Below are 17,953 nucleotides of genomic sequence, written 5' to 3'. Positions count from 1 at the left end.
TACCCAGGAATCAGGGATCAGCAGGGGTCATCTTAAAGTCTGTCTGCCCAGTTTCATTCTCAGAAGAGTTCTCTCCGCATGGTGACAGAGCTGATACCAGCAGCTTCTACATCCTAATGCTGGCAATCTTGGAGAAAATGCAGCCACTGTCTCCTTGGCATTTGTATAAGTATCTGTACCCTACCAATAGAATTCTTCGTTGGAAACCCTAGAAATAAACTTTGGCAAACTGAACCATAAAAAGCCTTACTGGAAGGATATCAGGTAGCTTCTAGAATTTTTGAGAATACTGAAGACCTGGACTGGAAGAACCTGTAAGAACTGGCAGGATGCTTGTTGCCATTGGTCAGTGCTTCATTAGACCGTCATCACTAGACTCTCAGTATTAGATACAAAGGGTATCTGATTGGCCAGTGCAGGTCACATGCCTGTGCTCTGGCTGCCAGGAAGATGACGGACTATCTGCACCTCTTAAGCCTCCACTGGAGGTGGGGCTGTGTTTCTTTGATTGTGACGCTACTCTGAGATGAGCCCATGGTGTCACCTGGCTTAATTAGGATCACTTTTAAATGTTCAGCCTAGCAGCTTGCATTGCATAAGCAGATTCAGCTCAAATGGGCAGCTTTTAGAACTTTCTAGCTAGTGGTTCTATGCTCTTTGTTTAACATTAACTGTGCCTTACGGACATACCAGAAAGCTGCCACAGAGCAGTATGTGATGTTGATGGCACATTCAGGTCTCTGAGTCATGTAGTAGATGGGGCATGTCTGTTTTTCATAGTCAGAATTTTTATTCATACCAGATTTAACCACAAGCAGAATTTACTTTTTCTGAAATTATGGGCTAACTTTACAATGCAGTTTTTGTCCTAATCTTGGTGTTGGCTCTAGGAATTCCGGGATTATCTTAACTTTTTACTTTCATCATCTTTGGCCATGTGCATATGACTTTTTGTACATGTGAGTACACTGACTTGAGGTATCAGGTTTTTATAAGTACAAAGAACTTGTGAATCTTTTGAAATAAGTTCATGTTTCCTTGCATGCATTTTCAAAGCTGTATTTAATTCTTATGCAGCATTACAGTAGAATAGAATAAGTAAGACCAACTTACCAAGAAGGGAAACAGATGCCACTTCTATGGGATAGTTTGTGAGGTGCAATCTTGCCTACTCTCGAAATGTTTTTCTTATTGGCCCAATATGGCAACTGAAATCTCACCATTAGAACTTAAATTTTGAGTTAAGGTCAATGAATCTCAGCCTGAACACATTGGAATTTCCTGGGGAATTAAAAACAACATTTCAAAAAAATAACAAAACGGAAAAAAAACAACAACAACAATGTCAGGACTCTACCCCAGACCAACGTTGTATAATTTCTGGGAGTGGGGCCCAAGGAGCAGTAAATTGTGAAACTTCTTTAAGGGATTCTAAAGTGCAGCCAGGATTGAGAACCAGCAGATCATGACTAGAACCTGGGAAGGGCAGTGCGTTCATTCATGTTATGATGTGTACAAGGAAATACACTAGACAGCATTTCCACAGTTCTATTTGAGACTGTTTCCTGCCATTCTTTCTTCTTCATGTATCTGTATGATGAACTTCCTTTAACAAAGATCAATAAGTCAGTCTTTAGACTTAGAGCAACCTTAGAGAGTCCATCTACCATAGGGCCATGGAATTTCTAGCTATGGCATTGCTTGTAAAAATACCTCCCAAAGACTGAACTCACAGGGATATCTATTTGCTTCATACCAGTAGCACATGTTAAAATCAGGCTATAAACAATCCAACTTCTCTTTCATTTTATATTTACTTTCTGGAGGTAATGTGCAAATAATCATTCATGTGGTATCCAGAAATATTTTTGTCTATAGTAATAGCAGATGGCAGAGCATTTTTCCTGTGCCAAGTCACATTTATTCTACCACAGTGCAATGTGGAAGTGATCATAGCCTCTTTCAAATATTCAACTCCCCATGTGCATTTCAGTTGTGGTGGGAACTTTTCTTGCATATCAGTTCAATATGTTGTAGATTGACTTGGAATCCTTGGAATTTGTGCATAGTATAGTCACATGAGAAGTACTTTGAAAAGAAATAGTTTCGAAGCCTCATGATTAAAAGTCATCAATTCAGTGAACATTTAATAAGCATATTTTGTGTGCTAAGCCAGTGGTTTTCCACTGGGATGGGTGGCTTTGTCCCCAGGAGGGATTTTGGAAATTTGCAGGGTTGTTCTTAGTAATCCTAATGATTAGCGGGGGGTGCTACTGGCATTTGGGGTACAGGAGCCAAAGGTACTAGCTGTCTCGCAGCTTACAGGACAGACCTCCACAATAAAAACGATCCTCTACACACAGCACTACCCACACCTGGTCTATCGAAAGGGCATTCATGTAAATGAAAAACCTGCTTATGATTATCTGAGCCTAAAACCTAAGTGTGCTTTTCATATAAAGAGCAGTTTTTGGGGGGACATGGATTTAATATACAGTGACTTTTCCAGGAAAATTATATTAATACATTGTAAATGTAAAGTGAGGGAAAGTTGTACTTTGCTTTATTTGGAATCAAGAGTTTTTTAACCTCACGTAAACTCACATGACCCATGGAACCTTGAATGTGGTACTCGAGTCACAAAAAGCCTGCATCTGTAGCCACCTGCATTCATTATTCCCATATTTATGAGGATTCCATACATAGGTGCAAGCAAAGGGCTACTTTATATGTCTCCTGCTGGTGGTGTGCCTGAGCAATTGTAATTCATACTATTTTTATTTATTTATTTATTTATTTCAAGACAGAGTCTTGCTGCGTTGCCAAGGTTGGAGTACATTGAGATCATCTTGGCTCACTGCAACCTCTGCCTCTTGGGCTCAAGTGATTCTCCTGCCTCAGCCTCCCAAGTAGCTGAGATTTACAGGCGTGCACCACTACACATGGCAAATTTTTGTATTTTTAGTAGAGATGGGGTTTCGCCACGTTGGCCAGGCTAGTCTTGAACTCCTGTTGTCAAGTGATCCGCCCCCCTCGACCTCCCAAAGTGCTTGGATTGCAGGCGTGAGCCACTGCGCCCAGCCTATAATTCATAATATTTTATTTTATTACTTTTTATTCTTATTTTTATAGCTAGGATATTATGTTGACTTGTGATTATGTGTTTGTATATGTATCTGTGCTTTAAAAAGTAAGTGTATAAGATGTGTTATTCATAAATTTTATTTCAAGAAGGAGCATTACAAAATATTTGGGTTATAGGGGGGTATTTGGTGTGATTGGGTTGAAAGTCACTGAATTAAATAGCAGGGTGATATCAGACAAATCAACAGACAGGGAAACTTGAGCATGCTAGAGGAGCACAGGCGCCACTGCAGGATCCGGAGGAGCAGCCTCTGCCAAGTCCTGAGGGAGTGTGGTCCCACTGGCCCGGCATGATCAGGAGCTGGGGGACATGGAGGGCAAAAGGAATGGCACATACAAAGTCCTGAAGGGTGGATGCTTACGTTGGTGAGTGGCTAGGGCCCCTGGTGTGGTAGGGCTGAGCCCTGGCAGAGGGGAGAGAGAAGGCTGGAGAGGCAGACAGAAGTCCATGAAGAGCCTAACAAGCCTTGCTTGCATTTTATTCTAGAGACACTGGGGAGCTACCAAAGGGCTTCTGGGCTAGGATCAGGTTTGCTGGTTAGACAGACACACTTGTCACAGTGGTGAAAATGGGCTAGATGAGGGCATGGTTACATGAGCCAGGGTGAAGTCTGAGCTAGGCAACCATGTAGACTGCTGGGCTAACACTTTTGCAGGCCATGTGAACCTTTCTGAGCTCTCCTGCTGCCTAGCAGCAGTCAGCCCTGCAGTCTCACCCAGCAACTATGCTCTTGACTACTTTTCTAAGAGGTTGGGGTATGGGTGGGAAGGGGTGGTGCAGAGAAGATGGAGAGGATTGTGGTCAGTGGGAGCTACTCAGCATGGAATATGGAAGATACAGGGTAGGGAACTCTAGGATGTGTCTGGTTACATGAAGTGTCTGAGGAAAAGAACACTAGCCTCACAGAATCTCACTGACTGTTTAGCCTCTGTGCCCAATTAAAGGAGTCGGGGGAGATTCTTGTCCAGTTATTTTGTGTGATTTCACTTACCTTTGCTTTTATTTAACTTAGTACAACCTGTCATTTTGTTTTGAAGGAGATTTAAATAACAACACAGATCCTAAAGAAACTTTGTAATACTGCAAAGCTAATGATTATGACTTTCATCCAGAGCGTTATTTAGAAACACTTGCCCATGCCAAATGGAGGAAGGTGTTCTTAACAACTCACCCCAGCAATAGCAAAACTATTTAAGTTTATCCACCACGTTGACGAGAGAAGTACTGTTCTTAGAACGAGAGCCTTGCTCGGTGTCTTTTCCCTTTGCATTTAAAAATAAATGAAATTACTGAAACACATTAAATTAAAACATTAAATTAAAAACATTAATGAAATTTAAGAAGTTTGGAAAATAAGGGAGATGTTACGTTCCCCACATATTACCTATTAATATTTTTTATGTATTTCCTTTACATCTTGTTTTTAGCTACATTTATGTATATTTGTGCATGTGTATAATATGTATAAATATGTAACATTATAATTGTATATAATCTAGGAATCAACACATGAAATGTGGGAGCACATTTTGAATCATTCTTCCCTCTCAACTTCCAACTTGCAACCTAGCTACCTTCTAATTAGATGTCTCTATTTTGTTGTCCCACAGGCCTCTCAAAGTGAAGAAAACAACTGAGCTCTTGCATTGTCTCTCACCCTGACTTTTCCTTTTTCCAGTCTTCTGCATCTCAGTAAATGGTTCCACTATCCATTTAGTTGTACAAGCCGGAAGCCTAGATTTCTTCCTTTCCCTCACCCTCTACACTGAGTCCATCAGCAAGTCCTTTTATCTCTCCTCTAAAATACATCCCAGATCCATCCGTTACCCTTCCTGGGATAGAAGCAGTCCTATCAAGATCTGTTCTAGTAGTATTAATATTTCTGTAGTCCACTGCTACCACTTTCTTCCAAGCTGCCATAATCTTTTACCAGGACTACATTATCCTCCTTACCTGTCTTCTGCTTAATTTGACCATTCTTACTTCTCTAGGGTCTGTTCTCTCAGCAGGCAGAATAGATCACTCCTAAAAATGCTCCTGTTTGAAATCCTCCAGTGGCCTTCCATTGTACTTGGAAAACAACTCAAGTTCATTACTATGGCACATAAGGCACATGGCACACAGGCCTTATGTACTGTGAGTTTCTAAATTTATGCAGTACCCTGTGCCCGCCCATATTTCTTGCTTACTATTAGTCATCTCAATTTTTTTTTTTTTTTTTTTTTTGAGGGAGAGTCCCCACTAACACTTAGGCTGGAGTGTAGTGGCACAATCTTGGCTCACTACAACCTCTGCCCCTGGGGTTCAAGCGATTCTCCTGCCTTAGCCTCCCAAGTAGCTGGGACAACAGGCACATGCCACCACGCCTAGCTAATTTTTGTATTTTCAGTAGAGACGGGGTTTCATCATGTTGACCAGGCTGGTCTTGAACTCCTGACCTCAGGTAATCCACCTGCCTCGGCCTCGCAAATGCTAGGTTTACAGGCATGAACCATCATACCTGACCATCTCAATGTTTTAAAATACCAAATTCTTCCTGCCTCAAGCTGCTACATATGTGCTTGTCCCTGCCTGAAGCTTCCATTCCCACCTCTGAGCATGCTAGCTCCAAATCCTGCAGTGCCACTTAAATGACACCCCTTGAGAAGCCATCCCAGACAGTTCTAAGTAAAGTAGACTTGCTTTCTTACACTTAACACAGTTTGGGGTGTGTGTGTGTGTGTGTGTGTGTGTGTGTGTGTGTGTGTGTCTGTCTGTCTGTCTGTCTGTCTATCCATGTCTCCTCCACTCTAGATTTTAAACGCCAGGAGGCAAGGACCATGTTTGTCTTGTTTATATTACAGTCACTAAATATTTGATGAGTGAATGAATGAATATGTCTTATTCCATTTAGTGTTGCTACAAAGGAATACCTGAGTCTGGGTAATTTATAAAGAGAGGAGGTTTATTTAGCTCACAGTTCTACCAGCTGGAGTTCAAAACTGAGCCTCTGCTGAGGGCCTCAGGCTACTTCCACTCATGGTGGAAGGTGAAGGAGAACCAGCTTGTGCAAAGACCACATGGGGAGAGAGGAAGAAGTAAGACGGGCAGTGCTATGCTTTCTTTATGAACCAGCTCTGGGCCAGGCACGGTGGCTCACACCTGTAATCCCAGCACTGTGGGAAGCTGAGTTGGGTGGGTCACTGAGGTCAGGAGTTCCAGACCAGCTTGACCAGCATGGTGAAACCCTGTCTCTACTAAAAAAACAAACAAACGAAAATTAGCTGGGCATGGTGGCATGCACCTGCAATCTCAGGAGGCTGAGGCAGGAGAATCGCTTGAACCCAGGAGGCGGAGATTGCAATGAATCGAGATTGCGCCATTGTACTCCAGCCTGGGCAACAAGAGCAAAACTCCGTCTCAAAAAACAAAACACAACAACACCAAACCAGCTCTGGCGGGAACTATTAAAAGTGAGATCTCATTCACCCGCAAGGGAGGATATTAATCTATTCATGAGAGATCTGCCCTCATGACTCAGTCACCTCCCATTAGGCCCTACCTCCCTATACTCCTACAACGAGGATTAAATTTCAACATGAGTTTTGGAGGGACAAGCATCGAAGCCATGACGGAATGTACCTACTTGAACCAGCTCAGGGAATTGTCTTACTATCAGGCATATGGACATGGAATTGAGAGCCCAGGAATTACTAAACATTGTCTGTTACCTTGGAAACTCTTTTGTAAAAGAGGTTTCTGCTACCTTTCCAATACCCTTGTTTTTGTCCAGATTCTGTTTATCTGGGCCTCAAGTAAATGTCAGTGGTCAGCTTCCATCCCTGTGTCTGCAGTTGGTGCCATGCTTACGAAATCATCATGGATTGTAGAGGGTGCACTGTCAGTATAGCTGCCTTTGGGGGACATAATATTGGAAGATGGCTAGGTTTTACTTCTGAGGACCAAGGTGCAGGGAGCAAGGGATGCACGGTAGAGAGCATGTAGACCAGGTCATTCAATCATGCTGGTGTCATGGTTGAAGGAGGCATCAAGGACAGAACACAAGAGGTTTAAAAACAGTTTCTCTTGAGAAGAAGCTAATCCTGTCAAAATCTTTCCTAGTGGCGTTAGCGTTCAAAAACCTGAAAAATTTGTATTACGTCTCATTGCTAGTACTGCAAATCTGGGACCATTTATTAAGATCCCCACACCCCAGAGCTTCTGATCAGTGCAGCCCCTTCCTGCTATTAACTGCTTTTACAGGAGGAAATTGTGGAGAGTACAATAGGCCACTTCTAGCTGACTGCCTCTTACCCTACCTCGTTCCCTTACCTTGTCCAACATCGTGTTTCCAAGTTGTATCCTTAATGAGGTCATTCGCTCTGCATACATAGTGAGATTATGTCTTAGAGTAATACATTTTCTGTTTTCTGAGCTTTGCTTGAGAGGACAACCTCTTCAACTGTGGAAAGAATTTGCCATTTAATAGAGGAGGGCCTTCATAGCTTGTCACAGCTTTCAGTCACAGCTCTAGTTTTTGATTCTGTCACAGTGGCACATGAGAGCAGGAACATTTTGCATAACCACTTAACTCAGCCTTACAATAGCCTCTTAAATGGATGAGGAGCAGCTTAAGCTGGCTTGATAGGAAAGAACACTGTCTGTTGGTGTTAATAATATTCGTATTTAGTTTGCATAATTTAAATCCACAATAATATCTTAATCTCAGTTTTGCTCCAAAATTGCCTTTCTACTATCACTATCCCATATACATAATGTATAGCAACATTGATTTGATTGTAACCTTTTCATATTTTATTGAAATTTTTTTTCTATAAACATATATTGAGCACCCCCTCTGCATCAGGAAATACACAAGTGCTGCATATCTAGAGGTCCGCTGGACAAAAAGTAATGAGTGAGGATTTTCAGAATTGTAAAAGCACATGAGACCTCATGTTGAAAAACACAGCACATCTTAGCAGGTTAAATAAATCTACAACTAGCTACAATGATTGTGGTATAAAGATGGTATGTCCAAAATAAAGAGAAAATCTTTGAAAGCTGAAAGAAAAGACAGATTGCCTGCAGAGGAATGACTTTCCAACTGACAGTACATTCATTATCAGCAGCAGTAGATCCTATACCTGTCATCAAAATAGGATGCTGAAATAAAGACCTTTTAAGACATACAGAGACTAGGATAATTTTTTACCCTCAAATATTAACTGAAAGAAGTGTGAAATATTGTATTTTGGCAGGGAGGAAACTGAACCCAGAAATAGGTTGCACCATTACAGAAACAATGACACGACAAGGAATTTGGACAATAAGTTAATGAACTTGAGTAATCAGAATAAATGGCTTCCTCTGTGCTATGATTTGAGTATAACAAGATGTTTTCCAGTTAAATATAGGACTACTTTGGTTTGGTGCTGATGTCTGAAATTCTTGTTTGTGATGAGTTATTCACCTCAGTCAAGGTTTTTAAGAAGGGGTCCATGGATGGAGTTCAAGGTATCTATGAACTTCCTAAAATTACAGGTGACACACTTTGTGTTTACATAGTTCTTCTGAAGACAGTCTTGTTGACTCTTCTCATCAGACCCTTAAAGGTGCTTAGAATTTGAACTAGTTTAAGAACTACTGGATTAAGTTACTGTTCCTTATTAAAGTGAAATTGCATCGATACTTACCTGGCTCTCAAGTTGAGATACGTGATCTGAATTTGAATAGTAACGTTATTGGTTACCTTGCAGAATCATTGTGACTCTGGAAAAATTATTTTTCTTCTCATTGTAATCTAAATGTGCATTGTATGACCTGTGTGGCTAAAGGCAGCAGTGGTGTGCCTGGCCGGTGTGACTGTATCTCAGTATCACAGTCAGTATTGGATTATAGTTTCGATTTTTCTAAAGAGAGTCGCTATTAAGCTAACAGAAGAAATAAAGCTTTTAAGTTACCAATTTTAAGATATAATAATAGATTTATTGTTTTTTTTTTGTTAATTGAACAGATATTTTGTGTAATACATTGTCCAAGTATATGTAGTGGGGTGGACAGCGGGAGGCTGCGTTCAGTCATTATCTATACCAGTGAGATTTCCTGCTAAAATAGGTATTAACTGGTGACCATGTACAACTTGTATTTTCCCCCCAGCTTTATTGAGGCATCACTGACAAATAAATGTTGTATATATTTAAGGTATATAATGTGATGTTTTGATGACATATACATTGTAGAGTGATTACCATGACCAAGCTAATTAATATATCTATTACTTCAAGTAGTTAGCATTTTCACGTGTGTGGTAAGAACACTTAAGATGTACTCTGCTAGGAAATTTCAAGTGTACAATGTAATGTATTGTTATTAACTCCACTCACCATGCTGTATATTAGCTCTCTTACTTATTCATCTTATAACTGACAATTCGTGGCCTTTGATCAGCATCCCCCTATTTCTCCCATCCCTAGTCCCTGGCAACCACTGTTCTACTCTGTTTCTATGAGTTTGACTTCTTTAGATTCCACATATGAGTGAGATCATACAGTATCTGTCTTTCTGTATCTGGCTTATTTCACTTAGGAAAATGCCATCTGGATTTGTCCATGTTGTCTTAAATGGCAGGGTTTCCTTATTTTTTAAGGATGAATAATAAAATTTCCATTGCATGTGGATGCATGTGTATATACATACCACATTTTATTTATCGGTTGATGGGCACTTAGGTTGTTTTTTTTATCTTGGCTATTGTGAATAATGATATAATGAACATGGGAGTGCAGATATCTCTTTGAAATACTAATTTCAGTTCCTTTGGGAATACACCCAGAAGTAGAATTGCTGGATCATATGGTCTTTCTATTTTTAGATTTTGTAAGAACCTCTGTATTGTTTTCTATAATGGCTGTACCAGTTTGCATTCCCACCAACAGTGTATCGGGGTTCCCTTTACATCCTTGCCCACACTTGTTATATCATTTGATTTTTTATAACAATCATGCTCACACATGTGAGGCGGTATCTCGTTGTGGTTTTTGACTTGTATTTCCCTGATGATTAGTGATGTTGAGCAGCTTTTCATGTACCTGTTGCCCATTCATATCAAAGGAAATAGCAAAATGAAAAGGCAACCTGCAGAATGGAGACTATATTTGCAAATCATATATCCAATAGGGGACTAATATGCAAAATATGTAAAGAACTATAACTCAATGGCAATAAAACAAATGACCCAATTGGAAAATGAGTAAAACACTTGACTAGACATCTTTCTAAAAAAGACATACAAATGTAATGTGATTTTTTTAATACAGTGTATTTTAGATACATGTATTTTATGTGTAATTTAAATTCTACTCTTCTTCTCATCTGGTAGTTATGTACTGAGTGTTAGTGTCAGGCTGTTTACTGTAGAGGCTGTGGTCATGGATGTAGAGTTGGTGGTGATGCTGTCCCAGAGGGAATTCCTCTGAATAAGATAGATAACCAAATCCCCAGTCCTAGCCTAAGACCTGGTAAGGTCAAGAGGAAGTTGTTCCTAGTGGCAGGGTTGTCCCTGCATGCTGCTTCAGATGGCAACTTCCACGTATAGCTAAGAACAGAATGAAGCCACAGGCTTATTCAGAGACCACAAGCTTCACAACTTCTGTTTAGCACGTCTAATTATGGTTGTAACAACCCAGTCTGGTTTTGATGCTGTTACGTTTGAAGGTAGATCCCAGCCACTGATCAGCGCATTCAGATGGATCATCTTCCTCCAAAGCCCAGGGCTTCTTTTGGTCTCCACAGCACCCCCAGCTCAGGGGTAAAGTCCCTAACCCTAGGACTGGTGGACCCACCTTCCCAGTTCAGTTTTCTCCCCGTGTGCAGGTCCATCTGTCTTTTCGCTCAGCATGTGGGTATCTCTTAGAGGGTGAAGGGAAGTGATTTGTCAAATGGTTACCAAGAGCATGGAGAAAGTTAATTTACCTCTTAAAATGAGTTTTATATTCCTTTTACATTGGTGAAATTCGTTCTCCTGTTTGTGTGTGTGTGTGTGTGTGTGTGTGTGTGTGTGTATGTGTGTGTGTGTGTAATGTTGAGTGATTCTCAGTTTTGATTGAATGAGATCATAATCTCATTTTTATTTTAAAATTCAACACTTTCATAGAGCTTAAATGAAACAAGACCAGTTAAATGTTTTGAGATGGAACATAGGTGGAAAATGCTGAATGTTGGAGTGTGATGCAGTGAGTTCTCTGGACTGCCAGCCTCCCTTCCCTAGGTATTTGAAATTATATTAGGGCAATTAGATTATAACTCAAACTTCTGAAAACCATTTAGAGATAGATAAGAAATTCATTTCACTGTATTGTACTCAATATTGTAAATGAGATTCAAGATTAATTGTCTAATAGGTTGAAGTTTTAAATTGAAATTTCCTTCTATGTTATTTTCTATCATATATGCTTCACCATGAAGGTTGATTTGAAACCAGAGTTTCAGAAATACTGATATTATTATATTCTTTTCATCTAAATTGAAGTTATTATTATATTTTTCACTGGTCCTGGCCACTTCTTTGTATCTCTCAGACTGCCACTTTCTTTGTCATTTTTAGAGCTATTAATAGGTGGCAGATTGTACTGAGCCTGAGCATAGAATAAAATAAGTACAGTGGTCCCCATTATCTGTGATTTTTGCCTTCTGCGTTTTTAGTTAGCCCCAGTCAACCTTGATCCAAAAACATTAAGTGGAAAATTCCATAAATAAACCATTTATAAGTTTTAAATTTCACACTGCTCTGCATAGCATGGTGAAATCTCACCCTGTCTCACCCAGGACATGAATCATCTCTTTGCCCTGTGTGTCCATGCTGTCTGTGCTACCCACACGTGAGTCAGTTAGTAGCTGTTGTGATTATGAGACCGGAAAAGCATAGTATATATAAGGTTCAGTACTATCCATGGTTTCAGCCATCCAGTTGGGGGTCTGCAGATAATGGGGGACTACTATACAATTTTTTTTAGCATGGTTGGGGAGCTAAAAGTATAGTTCCTACTATTTTGCCAGAAAATGGGGAAAAAAATGTTTAATCCCATATTTTTATTATATATGAAGTAGTGACATGGACAGGAGACAGAAACAGTGGGTAGAAGAAGGCAGTTCCCAGCAAAGGCCCCACCATCAAGCCTGGAAACCCATAGCCCTAAATGGCAACAGGCATTCCTGTTTTTGCACCCAATAGCTGCCTTTTGGCCCACCATGCCCCGCTCTCCTCTACCCATATAAACCTGAGACCCCAGGCTCCAGAAGGAGACAAAGAGATGAACAGGAGAATGGCGCAACAGAGTGAAGAGGAGCATCGGAATGCCGAGAGGAGTTTACCTGGGGACAATGGGAGAGGGGATACGTCACTGGACAGCCAAACTCCAGGGAAAGACCATCTCCCCACTCCATCCCTCTTCCAGCTCCTCATCAATCCCACTTCCAGCTCCCCATCAGTCCCACTGAGCCACCTCCATCACCCAATAAAAGCTTCACATTCATCCTTTGTGAAAAGGCAGAGGGTCCACTGAGCTGTCTAACACGTAAGCCGACTGTGGACGGCAAAGCTAAAAGAGTACGCTGTAACACACACCCACTTGGGCTTCAGGAGTCGCAGATACACACCCCTGGATATTGCCATGGGGCTGAAGCCTAGGAGCACTCATCCCAGCCCCTGCACCTGTCCATCAGTGTGCTCCCTTTCCCGTAAGGGGTTTAAGCAGGCACGGCCGCCAAACAAGTCACACCCCTGTGGCACATCCTCCAAGGCGGGGTCAGGGAACTCCTGTTTCAGTAGATATATTTGATGAAAATAATGCCCTCCTGAGGGAATAATCGTTTATGTGGTGTGTATGTGTGCACGCGTGTGTGTGTGTGCACGCACGTGTATATGCCATGACTTTTAGCACGTGTGCATGTATATGAGGGCTTGTTTGGGCAATAGTGTCATTTAATCAGCTAACGGGAACAAGAATCGATGCTGTTCTCTTTACAAGACTCCTGTTTTTCTAAGTGTTCTTCATTGCATGTTCTTTTCCTGAGAGCCAACCAGTCTTTTCATAGCTTGGAGACAATGAAAATTACTCAGAACCATCTTGCTTGTGGTGTTTCAGGAACTCTCCCCTAGGCTGCTGCCATAGTAGGCGAAATGTGTTGGTTTTGACTCTGAGTCTCACGTAGGTTACCAAATGGTGGATTCTTAGCTCTGTGACTGCCATGGCTCAGCAAGCACCCTGAGCTGAAGATCTAGTGGTTTTAACTTACCTCCTGATGGTCTTGGTGAAACGGTCCTGGCTCACTTGAGCCATTTACTCAACATATCCTTGAGTGCCTCTCATGTGCCTGGCACTGTCCTGGGTGTTTGGAATACATGTGTGAAAGCCACATAAAGGCTATGCTCTTGAAGTCTCCATCGGGCTCTTTCATAACTTCAGTTTCCCACCTTCTGGAATGAGAGGTCACTATTCCAGGCTGTGGGAATGCATTCATTTGCTTGACTTTTTTTTTTTTTTTTTTTTTTTTTAAGCTTCTAATTTTGTGTAATGTATGAATGAGATACCATTGCTGCCCTCAGGGAGTTTATGTGTGACAGAGAGAGACAGACGGGCAGGCAGACGTGTAAGCACTTTGCCACCAGCAGACTGGCTTCGTGCCATAATAAATTAGGAGCAGCGACTCTGAGGGGAGGGAGGAGAAGGAAAGAGCGACTCTTCAACTGGGGTGGGATTTTTTGACAGAGGTGCCATTTGGCTTAGCCTGTGGCCAGAGAGTGCTTGGGGGATGTGACAGTGGGGCGTGTGGGAATGGATGTAGTAGACGATGAGGGTCTCCACCCTCTGACTTTGCAGAGATGAGCAAGGCCAAGTGTTGGAAGGGCTTGAACACACACTGGAGTATTCTGTGAGAGCCAGTGGATTTCAGAGGATGGCAGTGACGCCACTTGCCTTCTGCCTTAGGAGGATAACTGATGGCTGTGTGTTGGATGCACTGGAGAGCAAGAGCCGGCTCTCAGGGAGACCAGCTGGATGATTCTCTTTCATTTATTTTACTCATTCAACACACATTCATCTGGGGTTCACTCTGTGCCCAACACTGGGCATTTCCAAATAGTTCAGATGGCAGTAAGCGTGGTTGTGGCAGTAGGAATGGGAAGGCTGGGAGGAGTATGAGAGGCATTACAAAGGGGAAGTGGGAGTGGCACACCAGAAAAGCCTAGTTTAAGGTGTCAGTGGATGTGTGCATGTGTGCGCGGGGGTATCTAGAGGGCGGCGGGCAGCTGGAAATGGAGGTCAAGTGCATAAAGAACAGCTCATTGTGTAGGGATCCCGCCCCCCCCCACCAACTCCGCTTTTGTGGTAACATGCAGAGGTTTTTGAGAATCCCCAGTAATTTCTTAAACTCAGGCTGGGTGGAAGATCATTCAGCCAGGGAACTCCACAAAGAGTGTTGCCACTTGGGTCAAAGTAGATCTCTGAAAATAGATTTTATAAGTGATTGCCACTTTTAGATGCCAGTTTAAGAAGAGTTAAACCACTTTCATGCCCTAAGTCATCTTTCAAGTTTGAAATTTAAATTTGTGTTTCTTTGTTCTGAGTGACTGGAAGATAAATATGAAGACAACTTTGGTGGATGCAGGTGGGCATCTCAGTTCCTTTTGCTGAGTTTCACTTGCTCTCTGCTTCACTCATCTATGGTGTAGAAAACTGTAGCAGTCTGCCCTGCTGTAACACAGATGGACATCATCCCTCACAATGGCTGGATAATTCCAGATTTAATGCCAAACAGAGAAAACTGATTCCATTTATGTTTTGTGATAAGAGGTACAGAGAAAAACAAAGCAGTGTAATGACTTGTCTTGACAAAATGCTTCCGCTGTTCTGCAGGAGCCAACCCACTTCCCCTGTTTAAGGAGGGGTGTTGCATTTGAAACATGTGGTGGTGGTTACTCATTGTGCTTTTTTTTTTAAGGTGGGACATAATTGTTCTTTGGACTGAGTTAAATGCAGCTTAGCATAAAAGACGTGATGTGGAACAAAGCCTGCGGACTGTGACTACTTGACATGCACTGGGCTAATGAGGAGACAGAATGTCTCTGATCAGCAGCAGAACAAAACACTCACAAAGGGTCTCCTTCCCTCTTAGGACTTCCTTCGCTGGGCATCTGGCTGGGATTCTTGTTGGACTAATGTACACTCAAGGGCCTCTGAAGAAAATGATGGAAGCACTTGCAGGTACAGAATAAAACACCTTTGGCATGACAACAAGCTGGACTTTCATCTTCATTTTAATGTGAACAGGAGCAACCCCAAGTTTCCCTGTGGTTCAGCTCAGGAATTCCCTAATATGCCTGTTTTTCTTTTTAAACCAAAAGGTAAAACAACCAGTGCAATTCTTTACGTTGCTCCACAAAAGAGGCTGCACACTTAAATTTTCAATCTGATACTTTCTTAGGGGACAAATATCAGGATGCATTTATACCCTCAACCTTAATGCTACCCGCAGAAAACCATGATTTCCTAAAGAATGCAGAGAACTAAAGTGCGTTTAAAAGAATGCATTCTTCTGTAATAGTCCATGAATTAATATATGTGCAAGGCAAAGTTGAAAAAGAAAACGAAGCCTGGACTGAAGTGCATGGCCAGTATTTTAAAGAATTCAGACTGATGACCAGGTCCTCGGTGGATGAGCCATACATTCATGCATGGCCAAACCAAGTGTGTTACTGCTTGAAGCTTAGCTCCTGCTTTTTAAAATGTTGTTTCTCCCTTCAAATTGATACTCAGTGAAAATATTTTATTTAGAAATACTTATATTTTTTAGACCTCTTAATTTTAAATACGATTCTCATTTTGACTTGTAAGAAAACTGGTTTGCAAACACTTGTTTTATAGAGTGAGTTCCACTATTTCATCTTTTATTCATGGGAGAGCTTCTGAGACTATTTTACCTTTTCTTGAACCGTAAATAATTTTTTCACAGTTTGTGCTGATGACTGGTTTTCTTGAGAACCATATAATATTCATGATATTAGAAAGCTTTCCAGGCACTGCCCTGGCACCTTTATTAGCAGGTCGTATTCACTTTTGGTTGGTTTTTACAGGCTGTGTTGCATCTAAGCAGATTCTCATTTTCCCGCATTGGCTTATTAATGTGCTTCCACTGTATGTACTTAGAGGAGGCAGTGGGAACTTCATTTATTGAAAATGTCTAGTTTTATTATATTTTCAATATAATTTAATACTCATTAGTACTGATAAAAGAGATGATTCTCGGAAGTTTAATGTCTTGTTTCTTTTTTCTGTGTCTCATGATGAAGTGGTTAGTAAAGCTTTTTGCAGACATGTTACGAAATTTAAGCAAGTACTTTAATTTTTAAACAGGATTTTCCCCATAATTATAACATTTAAACTCTTAGTTTTAAAAGCCTTAAAAAATGAATGGAGACTTGTTTTTACAGCACTCTATTTTCAAAGTAATAAATACGATAGAAAATTAAATGGGAAAATTAGAACACTCAGTGCAATTTGCAAATAGCCTGCACACTTGGCCTTTTTTCTGCGAGCTGAGAATTGAAGCACACAGGAACCCCATGGAAAATGACCCAGCATGTGGAAGCTGCCATCTGATGCCTCCTGGAAAAGGAGGGTCGCCCTGAGGGTGTGGTCCTTGGCCCTCCCTCCCTCATTTCATTCAGCCGTGCCAAATTGACTGAGTAGACAGTCCTACTGCCTTCTATAGGGACGAGAAAGGGTAAAGTCCCCTAGGAAGGGAAAGGAACGTGGCTCTCCTAACACCCTTGTTTGAGGAAGGTTCTCCATTTAGCCAGAGCGTCTCTGCTTATACAGAGGCATCGAAGCTGAGCCTTGGTACTTTGGCAGGCAAAGACTAAGGAACTTCAGTGAGTGTAAATTAGGGTTTCATTTTCCACTCCCCACCCCCAAACACACACACACACACACATACATTCTTTTCCCTGTCGAGCTGACCCCCAAACAAAAGGGAGTTTATTTTAATAAGTGTTTAGAAATCATTTGAAATGACCTTGGGCTTTGTCCCAGAGAAGTTCCTAATTACTGGAACAATTAGCATTTAAAACTTTATGGCTGCCATTAAAATATTTATTTCTTTTATGTTTAGGCGGTTTTTCCTCCAATGTTGGTTACCCAGGACAGCAATACTACTTTAATAGTTCAGGTAAGCACTTTATTTCATTTAATAAATTTTAACTTATTTTTAAAATTATAGTGTTCAGCTCTACAGAGTATTTTAGGATACTACTAGTTGATGCTGTGGTGGAGTCATTCACACGTTATATAACTGTGCCTCTAACATGCCTGGAAGCTAGTTGGAGGGGTAACCTAGGGAGCATATTTGTGGGGTTGGTAGGGAATGCCAGGGAAGGAGGTAACTCAGACATGAAAACATGGTATGATTGATAGGAGGTCTCTCATGTGTGATAAGATTCATATTAGACCTTGGTGCTTCGAGTCTCAGTCTGAGACTCAACTGCTGGGAAAGTGTTAGGAGTTGGTTTTAGGTATATAGTTCTCCACAGCCCATCCCATGTATATTCAGGAAGCCCTTGCATACCCTAAGATGCTAAAATAGGCATGCCTCTAATAAATGCCATGTCACTTAATGAGGAAGAATGTATTTTTCTAAGTGTCTGTGTAAATAGATAGAAAGGACCTGCTGTTAAAAGCATAAGACCTATTTTAGGCTAAAGCCTTTGCATTCCAGTCTGGGATGGCTACATGGTAGTATCTTAGATCAGGCCTGGCAGCCGGGTGTTAGCCA

The 17,953-nt window shown here is 41.3% G+C and overlaps 1 protein-coding gene across 5 annotated transcripts in view; it reads left to right on the top strand.

Moving 5' to 3' along the window:
• The window catches only part of RHBDD1 (rhomboid domain containing 1), a 180,826-nt gene that overhangs the window by 56,707 nt on the left and 106,166 nt on the right, over positions 1–17,953 (top strand). For all 5 annotated transcript variants that reach the window (XM_030916558.1, XM_030916553.1, XM_030916557.1 and 2 more), the window contains exons 4-5: positions 15,299–15,387; positions 17,294–17,350. In XM_030916558.1, the coding sequence (XP_030772418.1) occupies positions 15,299–15,387; positions 17,294–17,350 (146 nt within the window). The remainder of the gene's footprint in view (positions 1–15,298; positions 15,388–17,293; positions 17,351–17,953) is intronic.

This window comes from Rhinopithecus roxellana, chromosome 14 (genome assembly GCF_007565055.1).
Source record: "Rhinopithecus roxellana isolate Shanxi Qingling chromosome 14, ASM756505v1, whole genome shotgun sequence".
In the NCBI taxonomy this organism is placed as follows: domain Eukaryota; kingdom Metazoa; phylum Chordata; class Mammalia; order Primates; family Cercopithecidae; genus Rhinopithecus; species Rhinopithecus roxellana.
The sequence above is the reverse complement of the archived record's forward strand: the minus strand, read 5'-3'. Positions and strand labels throughout refer to the sequence as shown.